Source organism: Onychostoma macrolepis, chromosome 13, assembly GCF_012432095.1.
Source record: "Onychostoma macrolepis isolate SWU-2019 chromosome 13, ASM1243209v1, whole genome shotgun sequence".
Lineage (NCBI taxonomy): Eukaryota > Metazoa > Chordata > Actinopteri > Cypriniformes > Cyprinidae > Onychostoma > Onychostoma macrolepis.
In genome coordinates, this window is record NC_081167.1 from 29,198,268 (window position 1) to 29,220,938 (window position 22,671).

Here is a 22,671-nt window from a genome sequence, read left to right on the forward strand (position 1 = left end):
AGAAATAAACTCATATACATCTTGTATGGCCTAATGGTGGGTACATTTTCAGCAAATTTTCATTTTTGGCTCAACTATTCCTTTAAGGTAACAATTGCAGGTTTCCACTTCTTACAGTGTACAGGCAGCACACTATATCACTGATGCTTTCTCTTAATTGGGAGGTATATTACTGCCCACCTGCCATCTTTATGACTATTGTGACAGAGCGTGTAATTCAGGCTGAAGTCAGAAGTGCGGTTTAGTTGAAACAGCTGATTATCTGCTGATTCTTGATGGAGGGTGTCAGAGCAAAGCACAGGTTAAGCCCAGGGATTTACCGCAGCGATAACCATATAATCCAGCACTCCTACAGGGAGTCATTTACCAGATCAGGTCCTGGAGCGTGTTTCTGCATTGAACATGCAGATGGAGAAAAGGACAGTGGAATGAATCCCTGATGAGCACGTCATCGTTCTAATGGAGCAGATTAAGGTGTAGCCTAAAGGTCAACTGTGTAATTTCTTTGATTAAAATACATTCTCATGTGATGTGCTGCTCCTTCAGTAAGAAATCATACTGACTTTCACCTGCTGAATGATAAAATGGATCATAAAATCCCACAGATTGACATTTAAGGAGGGATTCTAGCAAAGTAAGCAACTTCTCATGATTTGTTTATGATGGTGCACACAGTACATGCTTCATCTTTAGTGATGTAAAACAAGAAGATAACAGAGACTGCAAGACCTTAACAAATGCCTGTCTGGTTTAACACAAAAGTTCATGCAAAACAGAGAGTATTGTTGCATTTTGTACATTATTTCATCACTCTGAAGAAAGCTATGTGCTGAAATGTTGTTTGTATTGGTCTGTTTTTACTTCACCGGACTTTGCACCAGGATTATTATAGTTAACTAAAACAAAAACAAAACAAAAAAAAAGTTCTTAAAATAAAATATATCAAAGACTTAAACATTTTATTTCAGCTACTTAAAAAATCATTTAAAAAAAATCATTAAAAATGTAATTTAATAATTACAATATAAAACTTCATTAAAAACAGATCAAATTATTAAATTAAAATGAGATCAAATAAAATTTAAAAATGCAAATAAATCAAATAAAAATGTGAAATTATTCAAATAAAAATTATAATAGTATCTCAGTGACTCTAAAATAACACTGATACATAAATAAATCTGTATGCACATAAAAAAAAAAAAACATTATTATAAAAATATCACTTTTGCCAGTAACCATCCACCCAAAACACCTTACCAACCAAATGTCTTCACAATCACACAGAAATCCCTAGCAACAACAAGTTTTTCACATGCAAGCTCCACTCACTTTTTCTTCCAAAGAAATGTCCAATCAATTTTTTTGTTCCACAGAAATTTCTATAATAATTGCCATTAACCATCTAACAAAAAGATAAGTCCAAGACCTAACAAACAATCTATAAGAAACCATCTAGTAAGGAATCCTTCAGTGATCTGAAGAAAGTACATTTTCACGTTGATCTGACTTTTTCACGATGCAAATTTAAAAACAACCCATCTTTTCCAGACCTTTTTAGTCTAAATCTTTATTCAGTGTGCAGACAACATTGTTTTTTGTTAACACAAAGGTTGCAATGTTAATCACAAACCAGGGTGACCCAGAAACCGGAGTAATCGAGATAACGGCCGCCGCTGCCCTTGAGCAAAGCGCTTAACCTCAGGTCCCTCCAAGAGCTCCGTCCCTGAAATTAGCATACTACAAGTCACCTTGGATGAAAGCACTTATTAAATGTCAACTACAAAGCAAACCCATGAACTATGAGCTAAACCTGCTATATAAACTCAGCGAAGATGAATTCAGTGGCGCTGAAGGTCAGAATGATGCTGAAGCAGGTTAAAAGAGCCTCGTCCACAGGTGCTGATTCCTAATGATCTCCTTTCTGCTGAGACGTCTTATTCTCAGATCTCCAATTAACGCTCAGATTAGCTCTCAATCCGTCTGTCCTTTCTTTCTTTGATATGTCTTCCCAGCAGGCAGTGGTACACTGTAAAAAAAAAAAAATCCACAAAATAACAGAAAAAGTACTCGCAGCTCATTTCACACGACATTGTCCATTCATTTTACGGACATTTCTGTTAACTCTAAAACACGGTGCAATGAAGTGTAAAATTCAAAATACTAGTTAAACACGTGTAAAAAATAAATACGGAAAAATTCCTTCAAATTATACATTATAAATTATGTGCCCTATTTTTACAGATTGTACGGGAGATGTTTACACTCCAGACAGTGAGATGATGAAGCTGTCTGAGACGCTTAGTTAACTCTGAATGCTATTAAAACTCTGAACACTTAATTAAAATTAATTACGGAGACTATAAGATAAGCTCCTTAAAGATGAGTTTGCTCATTTACTCAGCCTTTCCAAAGTTGTATGAGTTACTTTCTTATGTGGTGACTAAAGATGTTTAGTATGTCATTTCCAATACTACAAAACCCAAAAATGTCAAAAAGTATGATGTATGACAAAATTACAAATAATATATACTGTATATATATATATATATATATGAAAAAATCATTTTCATTGACTTTAACTTGATGTACTAAAATAAAAATATATAATAAATTAAATATATAATAAATTAAATATATAATAAAATAAGAAGATATGCAGTATAGAAATATATAATGATATGGGTTATTATATAGTTAACTATATAGTATAGTTGAAAAGTTATATAGTTAAAAACAAAATGTTTTGTTTTTGTTACTTGATAAAAAATATTTTTTTCTATCTAGGAAACATTTCTCATTTTCATTTAGTTTACCTTGATGTATTAAAATCATTCAAACTAAAGCTAATATAAAATTAACAAAAACAAAAACTATATAGACATACAAATAAATCAAATAAAAATGACAAAAACACACACCAAAATAACTAACTTTTAACAAAAAGTCAAATGAAAATGAAAAATATAAAAATAAAAACTAACTCAAAACCTTATAATGGTATCTCAATGATATTGAAATAACAAACTGTACGTTCAAGCCTGCCTCTTTAAGACACTTTGTGCAAGACTATCCCACAACATCCCAGAAAGCCATTCTTCACTAAAATCTATGACTTCAGAAAATATGTTGCAGTGTTTTATGATCTGGGTCACAAACACAAAGGTGGTGAATTCACCCAAACTAGAGTTACTGAGATGGCTGCAATACTCCGTCATGACTGAACCCCAGAGTTAAGTACTTAACTACAGTTTGCTCCGTAATTACATTCCCTGCAATTAGTGCACTGGAAGTCATTCCGGCTGAAGCATCTGCCAAAGGCTGAGAACCAGAACGATCTCGAGGAAGATGGGAAAACTCTCTCACTCATACACGCACAAGCCTGGCCAGACGCTGTGTGTCATTCTGACTGCTACAGGGAAACCTATTAAACAAACAGCAATTAAACGATGCCAAACAAATCCATCTGAGAAGGAAGAGTATTATAAAGCAAGGTCAAATTAAATACTCCCTCATAAAAGTGAGTTGTTATTATTACAGTTGGCAGAATACAAAGAAAACACAATAACACCATCGCTGAAAGGCAAGGTATAGTGGTGAATGATTACCTAATAAAAACACAATATAATGACATTATGCTGAGCTGGATATAATATAATATATAACCACTATTATAGCATTTATTAATATTTTAAATTTGCTTTTATTCTAAATGTCCAGTTTTAGTAATTTTGCCATGTGCTACTGTAATTGTTTTTAGATATTAATTCATTTTATTTCAGTACTTTTTTTTACTTTTTAATAATTATTTTTTAATGTTTTTAATAAAAATATTTATTTCATTTATTTTTATTAGTGAGTTTAGTACTTAAACTTACTTTATTTCAGTTAGTTGCCAAGGCAGTATTTCTAAATTTCAATTTTTTTATTTATTTAATACTTATATTTATTTTACAACAGCAATACTGAAACCAATTTCACATATAATCACATTGCGTTCATCGTTTCTAAAATCAGATGCAACAAACAGCTTGAAAACAACAAAGAAAACCATTAATAGTCACTCATATCAGACACAATCACAGCACAGAACTACAAAATGTCTGTGCCAGAGAAAATATTAACTTCATATGCCACGTCAATCATCTATATCTGTATATATATATACAGTGAGGAAAATAAGTATTTGAACACCCTGCTATTTTGCAAGTTCTCCCACTTAGAAATCATGGAGGGTCTGAAATTGTCATCGTAGGTGCATGTCCACTGTGAGAGACATAATCTAAAAAAAAATCCAGAAATCACAACGTATGATTTTTAACTATTTATTTGTATGATACAGCTGCAAATAAGTATTTGAACACCTGTCTATCAGCTAGAATTCTGACCCTCAAAGACCTGTTAGTCTGCCTTTAAAATGTCCACCTCCACTCCATTTATTATCCTAAATTAGATGCACCTGTTTGAGGTCGTTAGCTGCATAAAGACACCTGTCCACCCCATACAATCAGTAAGAATCCAACTACTAACATGGCCAAGACCAAGAGCTGTCCAAAGACACTAGAGACAAAATTGTACACCTCCACAAGGCTGGAAAGGGCTACGGGAAATTGCCAAGCAGCTTGGTGAAAAAGGTCCACTGTTGGAGCAATCATTAGAAAATGGAAGAAGCTAAACATGACTGTCAATCTCCCTCGGACTGGGGCTCCATGCAAGATCTCACCTCGTGGGGTCTCAATGATCCTAAGAAAGGTGAGAAATCAGCCCAGAACTACACGGGAGGAGCTGGTCAATGACCTGAAAAGAGCTGGGACCACCGTTTCCAAGGTTACTGTTGGTAATACACTAAGACATCATGGTTTGAAATCATGCATGGCACGGAAGGTTCCCCTGCTTAAACCAGCACATGTCCAGGCCCGACTTAAGTTTGCCAATGACCATTTGGATGATCCAGAGGAGTCATGGGAGAAAGTCATGTGGTCAGATGAGACCAAAATAGAACGTTTTGGTCATAATTCCACTAAACGTGTTTGGAGGAAGAAGAATGATGAGTACCATCCCAAGAACACCATCCCTACTGTGAAGCATGGGGGTGGTAGCATCATGCTTTGGGGTGTTTTTCTGCACATGGGACAGGCGACTGCACTGTATTAAGGAGAGGATGACCGGGGCCATGTATTGCGAGATTTTGGGAACAACCTCCTTCCCTCAGTTAGAGCATTGAAGATGGGTCGAGGCTGGGTCTTCCAACATGACAATGACCCGAAGCACACAGCCAGGATAACCAAGGAGTGGCTCTGTAAGAAGCATATCAAGGTTCTGGCGTGGCCTAGCCAGTCTCAGACCTAAACCCAATAGAGAATCTTTGGAGGAGCTCAAACTCCGTGTTTCTCAGCGACAGGCCAGAAACCTGACTGATCTAGAGAAGATCTGTGTGGAGGTGGGCCAAAATCCCTCCTGCAGTGTGTGCAAACCTGGTGAAAAACTACAGGAAACGTTTGACCTCTGTAATTGCAAACAAAGGCTACTGTACCAAATATTAACATTGATTTTCTCAGGTGTTCAAATACTTATTTGCAGCTGTATCATACAAATAAATAGTTAAAAATCATACATTGTGATTTCTGGATTTTTTTTAGATTATGTCTCTCACAGTGGACATGCACCTACGATGACAATTTCAGACCCTCCATGATTTCTAAGTGGGAGAACTTGCAAAATAGCAGGGTGTTCAAATACTTATTTTCCTCACTGTATATATATATTTTTTTTTTTTTTTTTTTTTTTTGAAAGCATATTTCTGATTTTAAAACAACATCCTATTAATTTATTAGTTATGTCGTAGCAATTAATTATATTAAGTTTTGTCTCTGAAGACCATGTATGATAGATCATGCAGCATTTAGGCTTGTATACTGTGCAGCGAGTAAAACCACAAAATAATTTCCTTGTAACATTTAGAAAATCCTTGGATCTTCTAATACTGTTTTTTTAAGTCATTAAATTACCAAGATTTATATAAAGAATAAATGCAATCTTTAACATCCAAGCAGAAACATATGATGCAAAAGGCTGTGATTCGTTGCTGATTCAGACTATAAATAATGACTCATGGCGTGTGTTATTTTTACCTGTTGTAAAGGTTATGAGAGTTTTCATATCCATATGCCAAAAAGCTCTGTATTTGTATTTGAATGCGCTTTTCCCACATGCACTAATCACCTAACTGGATTGATTATTAATTTGCCAAATGGAGCATTACAGGTTTGTGTGCTAAAAGCTGCGACGTGGAGCTTTTCTGTGTGAAAGTGTCAAGGTTAAATAAAGACACAAAGCGCTTTCTATTAGATGAGACACAGAAACATTCAATGCATCATGACAGATAAACACCTTAGACTCTAAGAATAGTGAGAATAAGGAGTCATAAGCACCGCAGACGACTTAATGAGAGAGTCAACAGTGACTGGAAATTATCCTGACCAAACAAATGAGAGCGTGTAGCTGAGAAAGTGTTCACTTTAAAGTACAGCTTGCTACCGAGTCATGCTATTATACTTCAGTCTGTCAGATTTAATAATCAGTGTTACCGAACACACCGAAAATCCTGAAGATGATTACTGACTTGATGAAGAAGCCCACACCTCTTCCTCCCACAGAAACACACGATTCAGCTGTCAGCAGAGCAGGAGTCTTAATAATTCCCAGCACTGCACTCCAGCAACACCTCGGATGGGATAGAAACACCACTGCAATTGATGAGGAAACTGTATTTCCTGAAACAGATAAGGAGATTTGGGCGATCACAATTACCAGATCCCCAGATTCACAGGCATACAGTATGATTTTGGACAAATTAAGTCACAGGTTGTTCTGTTGTTTCTGTATTGCGTATGCCATTTCATGTTTATACTGTTTATACAAATCTATACAGTTGGGTCCAAATCTGAGAACTCTGAAAGATGCTCCTATTATGGATTTTGTCTACGTTTACACATTGTTTCAGATTGCACCATTTGAGTTAAAGTAGAAGGAGTTCACATGACTGGTGTAGAGAGAGAGAGAGAGAGAGAGAGAGAGAGAGGGCTATGTATATCATCTCTTACATCAGGGTTATTATAGTTAACTAAAACTATTTAAAATCAGTATTGTTACTTGAAATAAAATAAGCATTGACAATAAAATTAAATTTAAGAATGTATTTTATGTAAGCTATTTACTTGATTTACTAGAAAACTCAAATTTGAAACAAAAATGAAAAAATTTCTATATATATAGCTTTTATTCATTTTAACAAATGAACTATAATAATAATAATAATAACAAAACCAACAAAAACACAACAAAATTACTAAAACTTTAATTAAAATGGAAGTGGAAAATACCAAAATTAAAAAACAATAATAATTAATAAAATAACAGTATCTAAATGATAATAAAATAATCTTATATAATATTACAAAAAAAAAATCTGTTCTAAATGTGTCTAATCGTAAAACTTTAAAATCTGATTAAATACTGTGTGAGGTTGTGTAAAAATATTGTGGGACGTTAAATGGTCCAACACTGCTCCCTGCTGACGCAACACGAAAACAAAATACGACTTTCTAGTCCATCACATCGCTTTCAAACTAGTATGATGGCTTTTCTCACAGGTTAGGCCTTCATCAAACACACACACACACACACACACACTTTCTGACAGACTCGCACCTCAGAGTCGGGTGTCGACTCTAATTAATAAATATCTTATTTTAACTCTTTAATGGGTGTTTTTGATTGCATATGCTTTAATAAAGTTTCTCTGTGTCTCACTATCAGCTGTAAATTATTATCCAACCCAGTCCTGAAGTGCTCACGACAAACGACTGTGATTGGTCCATCCTGACAGCGATTATCATTATTGTATGTGACCCTGGACCACAAAAGCAGTCTTAAGTCGCTGGGGTATATTTGTAGCAATAGCCAAAAATACATTGTATGGGTCACTGATTTGATCACAACAAACGACCGTGATTGGTCCATCCTTACAGCGTGGAGAAAAGTAACAGTACTTTTCAGGTCAAGATTTTATAGAGTCAAGATTAGACATAATCGGTGTTGGGGAGTAACTAGAAACGGAATTACGCAATTTAATTACAAAATAAATGTAATTGTAATCAGTTACAGTTACTGAGAAAAAATGTGTAATTAAATTACTTTTACTACAGTTACTTATGAAAATTTTAAAGATTACAAAGGGAGTTACATCTGAATATTTTCACACACACACACACACACACACACACACAGAGAGAGAGAGAGATTTAATTGATTTCTTTCCCAAATTGCATTGACTGCTCTAAAATATGAGACCCCACTGTTTACAGGAGTTTAGGACACAGAATAGACATGTTTATTCAATAACTGTTTTTTTTTTTCCTATTTGGGTTTACGTATATGCTTTATTTTCTAGGATTAACTGTTAGATACAGTGTTTCCTGTCACAGCTAAGCAAAGATTTGATTTCAAAAACAGTATCATAGCTACTAAACTATTTATTGTTATGATTTTAAATCTGCATTTAACCATTTAACCATTGAAAATAGGTGCTAACGCCTGATTTTGTGGTGGTTGTGCTTTAAAATTAAATTATTATAATCTTAATTCAAGTGATTTCGAAAGTGACAGTAATCAGTGTTGAGTACTACTGTAAGGTTAACCCTGCCTGCTTTAAATGTTTCAAAATGATTAACAGTTGAAAACATACGTTAGAAATTTAGAAAAGTATTCAAAAAGTTATCAAATGAAATCATAAAGTAATTGAAATAGTTACACTACTTATTACATTTTAAAAGGTAACTTGTAATCTGTAACCTATTACATTCAAAGAAACCTTCCCAACACTGGACATAGTAGAGTTCTAAGGTGATTACAACAATATACGATAATTTCGGAATTTAATTTGCATCACAGACACGGTTTCATGGTATTAAAGGATGTAAACAATTATCTCCCAATTTTTTTTTTTTTTTTTTTTAAAGCATAGATTTGAGATAGAATTGAAATTTGGCTTGCTAGCGCCCTCTTATATGTCTCATAAGAAGATGTTACTATTAGACACAACATTCTGTCTCTATTCATTATTTTACATTACTTTGGCTCACACAGGGCGCATGCGTTTTTAGCTTAAGCGTCGCGTTTTTAGAACGTCGTATCATACGCGCGACGTGACACGAGCGTAACGATCAGAGCGTGTTTACATAGAAAAATAACGGAAAATAGCGCACAAGCATGTACTAACAAAATACAAGTCCTAAATGAAAATAAAAGCAGGTCATGTCAGCCACGTGGGTAGTGTAAAATGATACACAGCGCTTCCTATTGGTCCACACAGTCTCGCGGCGTCAAACGATCCTCCTCTTCCCTTTCCGCGCGCCAGCAGCGTTTTCCCGCGAACTCTCAGCTCCACAATAACTCAGTTGAGCTGGACAGTTCTGGGCCTGCTGGAATGGAATATATGATTTTTTTTTTTTTTGAATAATTAAACACTATATTGCGCAGCACCCTTTTGGAGACATGGCGAAGCAAAGTTCTCTTTTTAATTTCTTCACGAAGTCGCCGCCTCTCGCGGTGAAGGCCAAATCTAACCCATCTCCAGTGGAGGCAGATGCAGTGAGCAGATCCAACACCTCGCCCAAAGAAGAAGCCAAAGTCAACAGCAAGAAAACGCCATCAAAACCCTTCAAATCTCAAACTAAAGCTGGGCATGCGAAACTATTCGGAGAGAAAGCAGTCACTGCAAAAGAGAGGTAACGTTACAGTTTTATGTGCAATAGTTCATGTGCAGTGCAATGATTTTGGACTGTTACCATGGTGACACATGGTACAGTATACTTGAACAGTACTTTGATAAATGCACAAATTGAGTTTACAAATAAGTAAAATGGTATTCTTCAAAGTAATGTTACCTGTTTTGTCATGATTGTGCCATGAAATTTGCATTAGTGTTTTATTGCAAGGCATTTCCTAGAATATAATGTTACTTTTTATTTATTTATTTATTTTTTACTTACATGGGCTTTGAACATGTCACATTGTAAAACCATGTTTTGGACACTCGTGAGTCATACATTGCAAGTATTAGTTGAATAATTTTAATTTTGTAGATTATTGCCACTGTCAGAGGTTTCATTAGGAAAACTTACCGGAGGATTGTGTCTAATATTTGACTCCACGTGCTACTTCTGCGTGTTTGGCGGGAGACTTTGTGGAAGGGGGTGGATCTAGTTTCCCAGCGATTTTTTCCTAGCCGGGTTTGACCAATAGGAGCATCCGTTACAAAAAATCTCCATAGCAACCGTTCCGTTAAAATCCGCTACTACAGTAGTCGTTACTCTAAATAACACATTAATTTGAGGTCAATATAAACGATAGATGAATATTTATGAGGCGAAAACTAGTCTAAAAACCCTGAAAGCATGTTGTTTGTTTATTTTTATGACATTATTGGTATTTGTATTTACAGTATTTTGTATATAGTATTTATGTAGTTAACGTATATAGATTCGGGCCATAATCTGTTACCAATTGCTTATTTTATTAAGCGCTTATATATGGTTTGTATTCTTTAAATGACTATATTTAATGTTTAATCTATGATGACTGCTTCAAATGTGTTAATATACAAAATGATAATTATGAAAAGTACATTAATGTCATACTCATTTACAAATCAATTCGTTTTAGTAGTGTGACGACAAACTTCTTATTAATGAACCCGATAATATTTTTGTATCATATTTTAGGTGGATATGTGATTTTTGCTCTTGCTTTATTTGAATGAATGTCTCACAAAGATCATTGTTTCTCTCCAGCAAAGAACCGTCATCCATATTTAGTGCTGGCACTCTGGTTTGGGCCAAGATGGAAGGACATCCCTGGTGGCCCTGTATGATTGTTCCTCAGCCTCTCACCGGACAGCAGATGAGGGGCCGTGGCCGAGACCAAAGACTACACGTTCACTTCTTTGATGAACCACCAACCCGAGGTTGGGTTAACACGAAATACATAAGAGAGTATCAAGGTGAGCAGGTCTTTATTTCCAGAAGAACATCGTCTTTGTCAACTTTCTTCTCAAGTTAGAGTATAAAGTATTAATCATATGTGAAAAAATATTTTATTCTGACCTTGCATACTTGTTCCTTCAAGGCTCTGATCATGCAGATGCCAAATCCGGTGGCGTGTTCTTCAGCGGTAAGCCTGTGATCCGTAAAGCAATGGAGCTGGCAGATGTTGCGATGAAGGACAAGCCTGAGCAGAGACTGAAGATGTCCATGTGCATGGATCCTTCAGGTGACGAAGAGGAGGATGATGAGGATATGGAGGTGAGCAAACACTAGAGTGAAGAAAATTAATATTCTCGTAAAAGATGCATTTAGTTTGAAGAGACAAAAATTTAAATTAAATTAAGCCAAGTTCACACTGGGACTGTTTCGGGAAAAGCTTTGAGTGTGTTCGAAAACAGCACCATCTGGTGATTAATAAAAAATATAGCAGCCAAAAGCCTGTGAAAGAGAGTGAAAGACGCTCTGTAGGACGAAGCTTCTACCACACATTTGATCGATGCCAGTTTTATGTGCAAAAATAAAAGCCTAACTTTTCTTTAGGGGGGGGGTAAACTAAACGACAAATCAAAATAATCTTTAAATCCTTTATAGGTATTTCAAGAGAAAATATTGACTTGTTGATCGTTCATGTTTTAGCTGTTGCCTGTCAGCATCTATCAAACAAAGTGTTTCTGTTGTACATGCAAGCTTTGACTACAAAAGTAAAATCTAATAACTTCTTTCTAATTCTCAGAAATATAGGAGCTATGTGAGTTCACATAGTTGCAATTTGCATAAAACATCAATTACTTATTTCTTATGTGGTCTTTTAATCATTTTGTCATTAGATGGAACATTGTATCACATTTTGTATCTTATTCATCTTCAGATGTGTTTACGTTATTTTAATTTCATTATGTAATGTTTTATTGTAGGTTGATAAGTCAACCTTATCAGATGCAGAAATGTCTGAGGAAGAGGTTAAAGAAAAGGCGAAGCCCAGTCGACGTTCATCTCGTGCTGCAGCTGATAAAGGTCAAAACCCGAAGCGTCGCCGAATCGTGGTGGCGTCTGACAGCGATGACTCCGGTGAGGAGTTCAAACCTGATCAGGCAGGAGGAAGCAGTGACGAGGATGACGAGGAGGGAGTGTGTAGCGGGGCTGAGGAAGAAGAAAGCGAGCCGGAGACGGAACCAGACAGCCCTGTGAAACCGGTGAAGCGCAAACGTCTTTCAGAAAAGCCTGCCAAGTCAAAGGGCAAACCAGATCCCCCAAAACGAGCACCTGCAGCTCTTTCATCAGTGGCATCTGACACCAAATCTCGACTTTCTGCTTTCTCCGCACCGGACAACTTCGAAAGTCAGAGCGGCAGCACAAACGGGACAGATGGAGGACCAACTGTGTGGGACCACGAGAAGCTCGAGTGGCTGCAAGACGGCAAGAGAAAGGATGCACAACGTAAACGTCAGTCTGACGAAAACTACGACCCTACGACTCTATACGTACCCGATGATTTCCTTAACAGGACGACGCCTGGAATGCGCCGTTGGTGGCAGCTGAAGTCTGAGATGTTTGATACCGTTCTGTTCTACAAAGTTGGTAAGTTCTACGAACTCTACCACATGGACGCTGTGATTGGCGTCAATGAACTCGGTCTTACCTTCATGAAGGGTGCTTGGGCCCATTCTGGTTTCCCCGAAATCGGCTTTGGGCGCTTCTCAGACGTGCTCGTGCAAAAGGGCTACAAAGTGGCTCGCGTGGAACAGACCGAGACCCCTGAGATGATGGAAGCACGATGTAAGACGTTGGCACGTCCCACTAAATTCGACCGCGTCGTCAAGCGAGAGGTTTGCCGAATCATCACGCGAGGGACTCAGACGTACAGCGTGCTCGACGGCGCCCCTTCTGAAACTCAAAGCAAGTATCTGTTGAGCATTAAAGAGAAGAGCGAGGAGGACAGCGCGGGACACGGACACATCTACGGGGTGTGTTTCATTGACACCTCGGTGGGACGCTTCCATATCGGTCAATTCCAGGATGACCGTCATTGTTCCCGTTTGCGTACTCTGGTGGCGCATTATTCTCCAGCCCAGGTGCTTTACGAGAAGGGCAACCCGTCAGCTGAGACGCTGAAAATCTTTAAGGCCATCTTGTCGTCAACTCTACAAGAAGGCCTCAATGCTGGTTCGCAGTTTTGGGATGCACAGAAGACCCTCAAGGTCCTTGCAGAGGAAGACTACTTCAACGAAAGCAAAGCCGATGATGAAAAGGCATCAGTGTTGCCTTCGACTCTAAAAGCAATGACGTCCGAATGCGATGCTTTATGTCTCACTCCAAAAACGGGTTACGAACTTGCTCTTTCTGCACTTGGCGGGTGCATGTTCTACTTGAAGAAATGTCTAGTGGATAAGGAGCTCTTTTCAATGGGAAACTTCGAGGAGTATGTTCCTGTTGACGTAGAGATGGAGCAGGCTGGAGGAGCGTCGTGTTTCTTTGCCCAGACTCGTCAACGAATGGTTTTGGATGGAGTGACTCTTGCTAACCTTGAGATCCTTCAGAACAGCTCAACTGGAGGTCCTGAGGGAACCCTACTTGAGCGACTGGACACGTGTTGCACTCCCTTTGGCAAACGCTTGCTAAAACAATGGCTCTGCGCCCCTCTTTGCAATCCATCCTCCATTGGAGATCGCTTCGATGCCGTGGAGGACCTGATGGGCACGCCGTCCCAATCGACCGAAGTCACAGACCTGCTAAAGAAGCTTCCGGATCTCGAAAGACTGCTTAGCAAGATTCACAGCATGGGTACTCCTTTGAAAGGACAGGACCATCCGGACTCCCGAGCCATTCTGTACGAAGAAGTCGTCTACAGCAAACGCAAGATCGCCGACTTTCTCGCAGCACTTGAGGGCTTTAAAGTAATGAGAGAAATCATGACGATCATGGAGCCCGTTGCAGAAGGCTTCAAATCTAAACTGCTGCGTCAAGTGATGCTCCTTAAGACCGAAAACGAAGATGGGCTTTTCCCCGACCTTTCGCCAGAGCTCAAACGTTGGGATACGGCTTTCGACCATCAGAAAGCTCGCACCACAGGCGTCATCTCGCCAAAGGCTGGCTTCGATCCCGAGTACGACCAAGCCTTAAATGGGATAAAAGACTGTGAGAGAGGCCTGCAGGAATACCTGGACCGACAGAAGAAGCGACTGGGCTGTAAGAATCTGTCTTATTGGGGAACGGGAAGGAACCGCTACCAGCTCGAAGTTCCAGACAGTGTTTCCGAGAGAAGCTTGCCAGAGGAGTACGAGGTGAGGTCCACTAAGAAAGGCTGGAAACGGTACTCGACTAAAGAGATTGAACGGCTGTTTTCAGAGCTACAGACCTGGGAAGACAAACGAGACACAGCGCTGAAGGACTGCATGAGAAGACTCTTCTACAATTTCGACAAGAATTGCAAAGACTGGCAGACAGCGGTTGAATGCATGGCAGTGCTTGGTAAGGAAAATCAACTCTATGGTTTATTTAAACTCTCAACTATGTTGATATACAAAAAAGGAGAAGAGAACACATTGTTTTTCCTATTCATCAAAATATACTACATGTGTCATATTTACATCATATATACCATACTTAACATCAATAATGCCAACATGCTATATTCATTCATAATCTTTCAACTCCAATCTGAAAATAAGAGGTTTTTCAACTTGGGCTGTAGTTTATGTAGCTCTTCTTTATGGATAGGTGGTCAAAGTGTTGATTTGAGCTAGTTACCAATGCATTTACATGCACAACAAAGAACAAACAACAAAACGGTTTTAAAGGTTTATGTGTAAATCAGTAAGCTGACAATGCAAGATACAAACGTCTTTGAATGTTGCACTTACATATTTTGCAGCATCTTGGGCATTAACAGGACAGTTAAAAAGTTAAATCTTTAAAAAATATTTTTGCATTTTGCATCTTTTTGCATTTTTTTCTGTTCCACTGCCCTGCAACACTTCATTTTAAAAAGTCAGACATTCACATTCAAAATCAAGGATACAGTGTTTGTGTAAATCGCTAATGACTGTGCATGTAAATGAATTCAATGTAATTAATTAAAAAGTTTTAGCAGCATGTTGCATTATTTGGCATTGAAAATGGCCACAGAATGGTTGTATGCACAAGTACACCAATGCATTCAAATTTAGTTTAATATAAACATTTTACTTTTTTTCCAGAATTTGAGATTAAGATAATAGTAAATGCCATGCTTACTGAAAAATTAGTGATATTGGTAATAGAATTCACAATGATATGTTCTTGTTCTCTCCACCTCTGTAGACGTGCTGTTGAGCATGTCCCGGTACAGTCAGACCGGCGACGGGCCCATGGTGAGACCAGAGATAGTTCTCCCGGGTGACGGGTCTCAGTCACGCCCCTTCCTGGATCTCAGAGGGTCCCGTCACCCTTGCGTCACCAAGACCTTCTTCGGTGATGACTTCATCCCCAATGACATCTTCATCGGCTGCCCTGGTAGTGAAGATGATGATGATAATGGTAAAGCGCTTGCCCCATGTGTTTTGGTCACTGGACCAAACATGGGAGGCAAGTCCACCCTAATGAGACAGGTGAGTGTCGCTAATCAGTTTTCAACAAAAACAATCTTCATGGCGTGTTAAGAAAGTAATCTTTTTTTTTTTGAGGTATAAAACTGAATTAATGTCCAACAGTCCACCAATTTTAAATCTAAATTGAATGCATTGAATAGCGATACCAAATGTATTACCCATGCTATTCTTTTCCTGAATACATTTTGCATACAGACGCTTTTACCCAAAATGACTTGCATTGTATTCAAAGTTCACATTTTTTATGATTCAGCTACAGAAATTCAATTCTTGACTTATTTTCAGTTTTAAAAATCCCATGTATATTTTTTAAATAATTTTGAGCCACACTTTGAATTTCAAAGTTCATTGTGCTTTGCATTGTTTAGTAAATAATTGTAATTGAATTATTGTCAGAGCAGATAATTATACCCTTACAGCCCTCATCATTTATTAGTGACTTTGTATGTAGTTGAGAAACATTTAGGCAAATTTCACCCTATAATGTGTTGAGCAGCTGTTCAGGCAGGAAGAAGGATGTGGTTTGAACTCTTATTTATGGAAATGCAGGTTTCTGTATCATGTTTTCTGCCAGTTTTGTTTGGGCCTGTAAATTCTACTGATGAACATAACAAAATAATATTAATTAAATCTATAAAAATCATGGATCGTGTTTTTTTTTTTTTTTTTTAAATAATAGAAAGACGGATATGGTTTGAGTTCTTATTTATGCAGGTTTCTATATCATGTTTTTAGCCTGTCAATAAACAAATAACCTCATATTAATTGTATGGAATGTTTGTAATTTTGAAAACATTTTCTCTTACCGCAGGACTGTTGACGTGACCTAAACATTGATGTGACTTCAAATGTCAATGCCCTGTTAAAATGAAATAAAGTAATATGCAGATTCTATCAGATTTCACCCTGTGTTCTCATATAAAACGTGTTTTATATGGCCGTGTGTTTTTCAGTGTGGTCTGGTGGTGATTTTGGCCCAGCTAGGCTGCTATGTACCTGCTGAGAGTCTGCGCCTCACTCCTGTGGACCGAGTCTTCACTCGTCTTGGCGCCTCTGATCGTATAATGTCAGGTAAGTTGCCACTTGTTTCTTATCCCTTCGGCCATCATGTGTGAGCTTCACTCAGGATACTTAATAGACCGTGTTTGGTTTTCTAGGGGAAAGTACGTTCTTTGTGGAGCTGAGCGAGACGGCCAGCATCCTGCTGCACGCCACCAACCACTCCCTCGTCCTGCTGGATGAACTGGGTGATTTAGTTGCTCATCTCACATTAAACTTTGCACACACTAAATGAAAAGTGAAATTCTAAAATGAGTAAGTTGTAACCTTTTCCTTCGCCTGAACTGCAGGCAGAGGTACGGCCACGTATGACGGCACAGCCATTGCGAGCGCAGTGGTGAACGAGCTGTCAGAGAAGATCTGCTGCCGGACCCTGTTCTCCACTCATTACCACTCACTGGTGGAGGACCACGTCCAGGACCCCGCCGTCAGACTCGGACACATGGTCAGTTTCACTGTCTTCACCTTCATACTGAAAATATCACTTAACTGACCAAAATATTTTACTACAACAAACATTTTCAGTAATATTCTGTGGCCTGCCGATGATTACAATGTAAAATGTTTGTACAAACATGCAAAAATCATTTACACTAATGCACATCAGGATTATTAACAAACTATATCCATTAAAAAAATGAAAAGTTATAATAATAATAACTTTAAATGAAATAATACATAAGCTTTTACATCTCATTTTTGTTTAGCTTAACTTGAAATACTAAAATAACAAACTAAAATATTGATTAAAAAAAAATATATAGACAGAAATGACAAAAACATTAACTAAAATTAAAATGTAAACAGAAAATCTAAAAATATGTATATATGAAAAGAATAAAATATGAATAAAAGCTTTAATATTGTATAAATAATACTAAAATAACACGCATTATAACTTGGAAAGTCTATAAATAAGAAATGTTTAAAAGTTTAAAAAAAAAAAAAATCTTTAAAAGTACAGCCGCAAAACTATATATTTACTTGACCCTCAAATACTAGCACTGTCTATTCCAGTGGTCGGGAACCTATGGCTCGCCAAAAAAATCTATTACAAAAATTAGACATCAATAGATATCAGCCATTCCTTTGTTGTAGAGTCTACATAAGCTGATAAAAGGTTTAAAATAATTTTTAAAAAATTCATTCCGGCCACAATGCGCGTTCAGTACTGTTCACGAGAGTCATGAGTCACAGCAAACCACTGACGTGTCTCTGGTAACGCAGAGCTCCTGCACTCAGATTCGTAGCTTGTTTGTGATAATAGCAAAAATAAGATTTTTTGAACAGCAGACAAAGTCTAAATGTAAAAAAAAAAATTTTTTAAAAAGTGACAGGACTGAAACACATACTTTGTTTTATTTATTTTATACTTAGAAACATTTCACCAGTTACTTTCACTTTTTCCGCGCAGCTTTCAGCGAGTGGGACTGTTAGCGTTATTAATAAAGGAACGTGAATGAATGAGACATTCTTGATATTAAAAAGACAGACAGTATTAAAAACTCAAAGCTCAATCTGCTTCTGACTGGATGTTTTCTGCGCGTGAGGTCCGAGTGGAACACGACAAGCATAGTAGATTTCGTCTTCAGTGGCGCGCCTAAAACGGTCAAAACACGGTGTGTCAAAATGAGTATTCACATAAATACGGTCGACATAAGCACCGTGCATTATTTTTCATTCACTCAGAGAATTCATCCTCCTCAGGTTGTAAATCAACCTCACAGTAAAAGCCTTGCACAATTTCTGACGGATTGTTGCATATTTGTGTATTTTAGACATTATTGAAGGAAAAAAATATATATATATAATTTTTTTTTTTTTTTTACTTTGGCTGTTTTGGAAAAATACAAAATTGGCACTTTGGTCAAAAAAATGTTCCCGACCCCTGGTCTATTCTATTTCTATTCTCTCTACTTGTTTTCTTTTTATTTGTAAATAAAACACTTGATCCTTTAACACTTGCTCTCTTTACAATACTTTATTTTCTAACATTCTCAATTCTTTTTCTATTCTTTCTTTGTAAAATAAAATTAAAAAAAGACCTTCTAACACTAATGTTCTCTATTTTTTACTATTCTATCTACTTATTTATTATAAAATAAACCTTGCCACGTGTACTGCGTTAGGCTAACCGAGACTTATCACAGCACTTACAAATGATCACTCTTTTGTTGGTTTTGATTGCTTCTGTTGTCCTCATTTGTTAGTCGCTTTGGATAAAAGCGTCTGCTAAATGTAATGTGAATATAAATATAAATAAAAACAAAGTATAAAAATAAAAACTAATTCAAAATATTAATAAACGAATAAATGATAGTAAAATAACACTGATGCAGTGTAACTTAGAAAGTCTAAGTAATAAATGTTTGAATGTAAAAAAAAAAAAAAAAAAAAATCTTTGAAAGTACAGCCATAAAACAATATAGACATATTTAAAAAAATAAAAAACAAATTACTAAAATATTAACAAAAATTAAAGCAAAGACAGAATATATAAAAAAGCTCATTTAAATGGTAATAAAAACTCTAATGGTGTATAAATGATACTAAATAAAGTCTATAAATAATGAATATTTGAAAGTAGTCACAAAACTAGACATTTTTAAAATGTTAAATAAAATGAAATCAGTGAAATGATCTCCCTGTGTTTCTTGTCAGGCCTGTATGGTGGAGAATGAGTGCGAGGACCCCAGTCAGGAGACCATCACCTTCCTGTACAAGTTCATCGCTGGCGCATGTCCCAAGAGTTACGGCTTCAACGCAGCTCGCCTGGCGAACATCCCGGAGGAAGTCATCCAGTCCGGCCATAAGAAGGCCCGCGAGTTTGAGAGGAGCACCGTGTCTCTCCGGATATTCAAGTGAGTGACCTTACGATCTGTGTTCTGATTGGAGCGCTCAGATTTTTTGCATTGTGACATATTCATTAAGTACTTTTTACACCAAAATGACCAGAAATCAAGATGCATTTACTTGAGATGCAAATGAAGACAAGTCGGTTTTCTGAGAAACTTAACAAATTTAAGTGCGTTTATACCTAAAACAAACATTCTCACTTCAGTTTATTGTTCAATTTCTTTGTGTCCCCTTCCATTTAGTCTTTAAAGGGGTGGTTGATTGCAACTTCACTTTTTTAACGTTAGTCAGTGTGTAATGTTGCTGTTTGAGCATAAACAATATCTGCAAAGTTACGAAGCTGAAAGTTTAATGCAAACGGAGATATCATCTTTTAAAATTCTGGCAGTTTAATGCCTACAAAAACAGCTCGTAGGGACTACAACGAGTTACTTCCCGGGTCACAAACCCAGATAAACCCCGCCCTCGGGAATCAATCGGGCTCAAATTGATAAGCAGTATAGATGACACCATTGTTTACAATACAACCGGAGCACATGCCGCTGAGCTGAGGGGCGGGACGTTTAGAAGCGGTTTAGCCAATCACAACACACTGAGCCAGCTAACCAATCAGAGCCCATCACGTATTTCTGAGGGAGGGGCTTCATGAAACCAGGAAATAATCAGAGCGTTTATCAGAGAAGGTCCAGAGCGGTGTAGAATAAAGGTAAATTATGTGAAAAATAATGCCCTTTAAATTCTTTAAGACTTTTTTTTTTCTTTAATTTATCTGTACAAAACCTGCAGAAACCCTGTAATGGCTCTAAAAACAGATCTAAATTAATCGAAAGGACTCAATATATTTATAATGTTACAAATAACTGTTTTAAATAAATGCTGTATTTTAACTGTTCATAAGACTCATTTACATACGCATGTATTTGTGGGTGAAATCTGTGGAGAACCATTAACACAGACTACTTTTTTCTAATCGGTGTAACAAGCGTCTTAATTATGAATTAGAAGAGGTTTTCACGATATGGCTTAATGTGATAATTAAACTTTAGAGAGAAGTTGAAGCTTCATCTCATGCTTTCTGCAGCACATCCCACGGTGTCAATCTTATGTTCACCCATATATAAACTCTTTTCTAATCGTTTAGCATCAAAATCTTTATTCTTCTGCCTGTTTTATCTTGGTCAGATGTTATATTTGAAACTGCATCTCAGAGTCTCTCACTGTTGCAGATGAAGCTGGTTGCACATTATGGACTCGAAACTCCAAAAAGAGACACTCAAATCTCTCAAGTACCAAACCAACACATTAAAAGCATTATATAACGCAAGGTTTTCAAAGTCGACTGGAGTTATGAATGCTTAAAATGAGGCTTTGCCATCAAGCAAAAGTGTCCAACACTAAAAATAAATAGTTTTGGTTGAATTAAATGAACAGAAATGCATTCCCAGACCTGTTAAAAGTGAGAGTGTTTGTGTTTAATGCACGTTCAGCTCCTGTACTAATTTATTTACAATGTTCTCATTTGTTCAACAGGAAGTTGTGCTCATTTGCTGAAAGCCCCACGGCTGACCGCGAGCAGTTCACAACACTGGTTCAGATGATCGGCAGCTTGTGATGGAAAATGTTTTTTCTTTGTTTTAAGTTCTTCTGTTCACCATTCCATGAGTTATTTTGTTGTCACGTAGAAAGCAAGCACTCACTACTGAAATGATCTAATAAAGTTTATTTTTAAAAATGTAACACGTTCCTCTTCGACTAGGAAATTAAACTTTTGATTAATTACTAACAGCTACATAATGGTTATTGAGTACTTCACAATATATTAAGTCTAGATGTCATGGAACATGCATACAATTCAGGCCGTATGAGAACCCACAGTCACCAAATACAGTTGGATGGAGGGGGAAAAAAAGCACAAAAAAAAAAAGCTGTACAGATATTCATCAGAGCTTCAAATCAGCACGAAGCCTCTTAAAATCTCCAGCAATGCCACTTCGGCTCACGTCGCCTCGCTCGCGGCATTCGGAGCGAAGCGGCGCGAGAACGCGATGCTTTCGCAAGTCTGGCGTCTTATGGAACGGTTCGCGCTTTTTTCAGGATGAGGGGGCGGGGCTAATCATTTAAATCCCTTCCGGACTAATGCATATGGGCCGAATCGTTACCACCAGCCTCGTGAAAACACTTCATATCACTTTCACACTCAAAACATTGCTGGAGAATACTTAGTGTTTCTCTTTCTTTTCTCTTTTTTTTCCTCAAATCTCTTTCACAGAAAGAACATACATCCTGCGACATGAGAACGAATACAGCAATCTAAGGTATAAACAACCCCGAAATTAATATACTTATAATAAAATAAAAAGACATTCAAGTACATTTAAGATTTTTGCTTGAAAATACAAAACTACATGAGAAAGCATTAAAATCAAACCTCAAGAACTAAACATCTTTAAAAAAAAAAAAAAATGAAACAAAAGCAAAACTGAAGTGCTGGGTCATTTTTTTTCCGTACATATACAAGAGCGCGGTGACGGCTGCATGGGAAGCATCGAGTCTATACGCCTTGGGTCCGTTTCTCTCGTCATTTTCCATCCCACGAATCCTGAGTCGCCGCCGCCGTCCCTAGAGCGGCAGGGACAAACGGGATCCACAGCAGAACGTTTGTTAAATAGAAATGTTTCCTCTCTGCGTTTACGCAATGCTTTCTTTCTCCAAGAGTTTGTTTGAATAAAATTGAATTATTTCTAGCGTGTAATCTCATCTGAGCACATGGAGTCTGTCGGTTCGGAGCGGCTCCGCTTCAGTTGTGCTGCAGCGTGTTGGACTCTATAGGAGGCGCCGAATCGTACAGCGTGTCTGTGTCGTGCGTCGGCTCTCCGGCTAGTGTGCAAGGGTTCGACAGAGTCCCTGCACCGCAGTCACAGAAAAACCTGCAGACAGAAACACATTCAGTCACACACTGAAGATGCACAAATGAGGATTAAAATAAATAAATATATATATATATATATATATACACACACACACAAAAATAATTATATAAAAGGTGGAAAATGTTTCAGAAACTT

The 22,671-nt window shown here is 37.3% G+C and overlaps 2 protein-coding genes and 1 long non-coding RNA gene across 5 annotated transcripts in view; 1 reads left to right on the forward strand and 2 right to left on the reverse strand.

Annotated features, from left to right (window-relative positions):
• Positions 1 to 1,236: 1,236 nt before the first annotated feature.
• LOC131551916 (uncharacterized) lies at positions 1,237 to 10,247 on the reverse strand. 2 transcript variants are annotated; one of them, XR_009273849.1, is made up of 5 exons: positions 10,185 to 10,247; positions 6,597 to 6,773; positions 3,268 to 3,424; positions 1,814 to 2,029; positions 1,237 to 1,726 (listed from the first exon to the last, which is right to left on the reverse strand). It is a non-coding gene; the product is annotated as an uncharacterized LOC131551916 (long non-coding RNA). The 2 variants fall into 2 exon arrangements; XR_009273848.1 differs by having other exon boundaries at positions 1,237 to 2,029.
• msh6 (mutS homolog 6 (E. coli)) lies at positions 9,283 to 21,343 on the forward strand. Its single transcript, XM_058795153.1, has 10 exons — positions 9,283 to 9,788; positions 10,854 to 11,062; positions 11,188 to 11,363; positions 12,020 to 14,573; positions 15,405 to 15,691; positions 16,645 to 16,762; positions 16,849 to 16,938; positions 17,041 to 17,195; positions 19,412 to 19,611; positions 21,137 to 21,343. The coding sequence occupies exons 1-10, from the start codon at positions 9,556 to 9,558 to the stop codon at positions 21,216 to 21,218; spliced, it is 4,104 nt and encodes a 1,367-aa protein (XP_058651136.1). The 5' UTR covers positions 9,283 to 9,555; the 3' UTR covers positions 21,219 to 21,343.
• fbxo11a (F-box protein 11a) overlaps positions 21,312 to 22,671 on the reverse strand; it is a 39,411-nt gene continuing 38,051 nt past the window's right edge. For both annotated transcript variants that reach the window (XM_058795154.1, XM_058795155.1), the window contains one exon: positions 21,312 to 22,533. In XM_058795154.1, coding sequence (XP_058651137.1) covers positions 22,404 to 22,533 — 130 coding nt within the window. In that variant the 3' untranslated portion in view covers positions 21,312 to 22,403. The remainder of the gene's footprint in view (positions 22,534 to 22,671) is intronic.

Coding starts and splice junctions, on each gene's coding strand:
- msh6 (XM_058795153.1), top strand. CDS start 9,556: ATGGCGAAGCAAAGTTCTCTTTTTAATTTCTTCACGAAGTCGCCGCCT. Junction 9,789..10,853: donor GCAGTCACTGCAAAAGAGAG/GTAACGTTACAG, acceptor GTTTCTCTCCAG/CAAAGAACCGTCATCCATAT. Junction 16,939..17,040: donor CGTCCTGCTGGATGAACTGG/GTGATTTAGTTG, acceptor CCTGAACTGCAG/GCAGAGGTACGGCCACGTAT.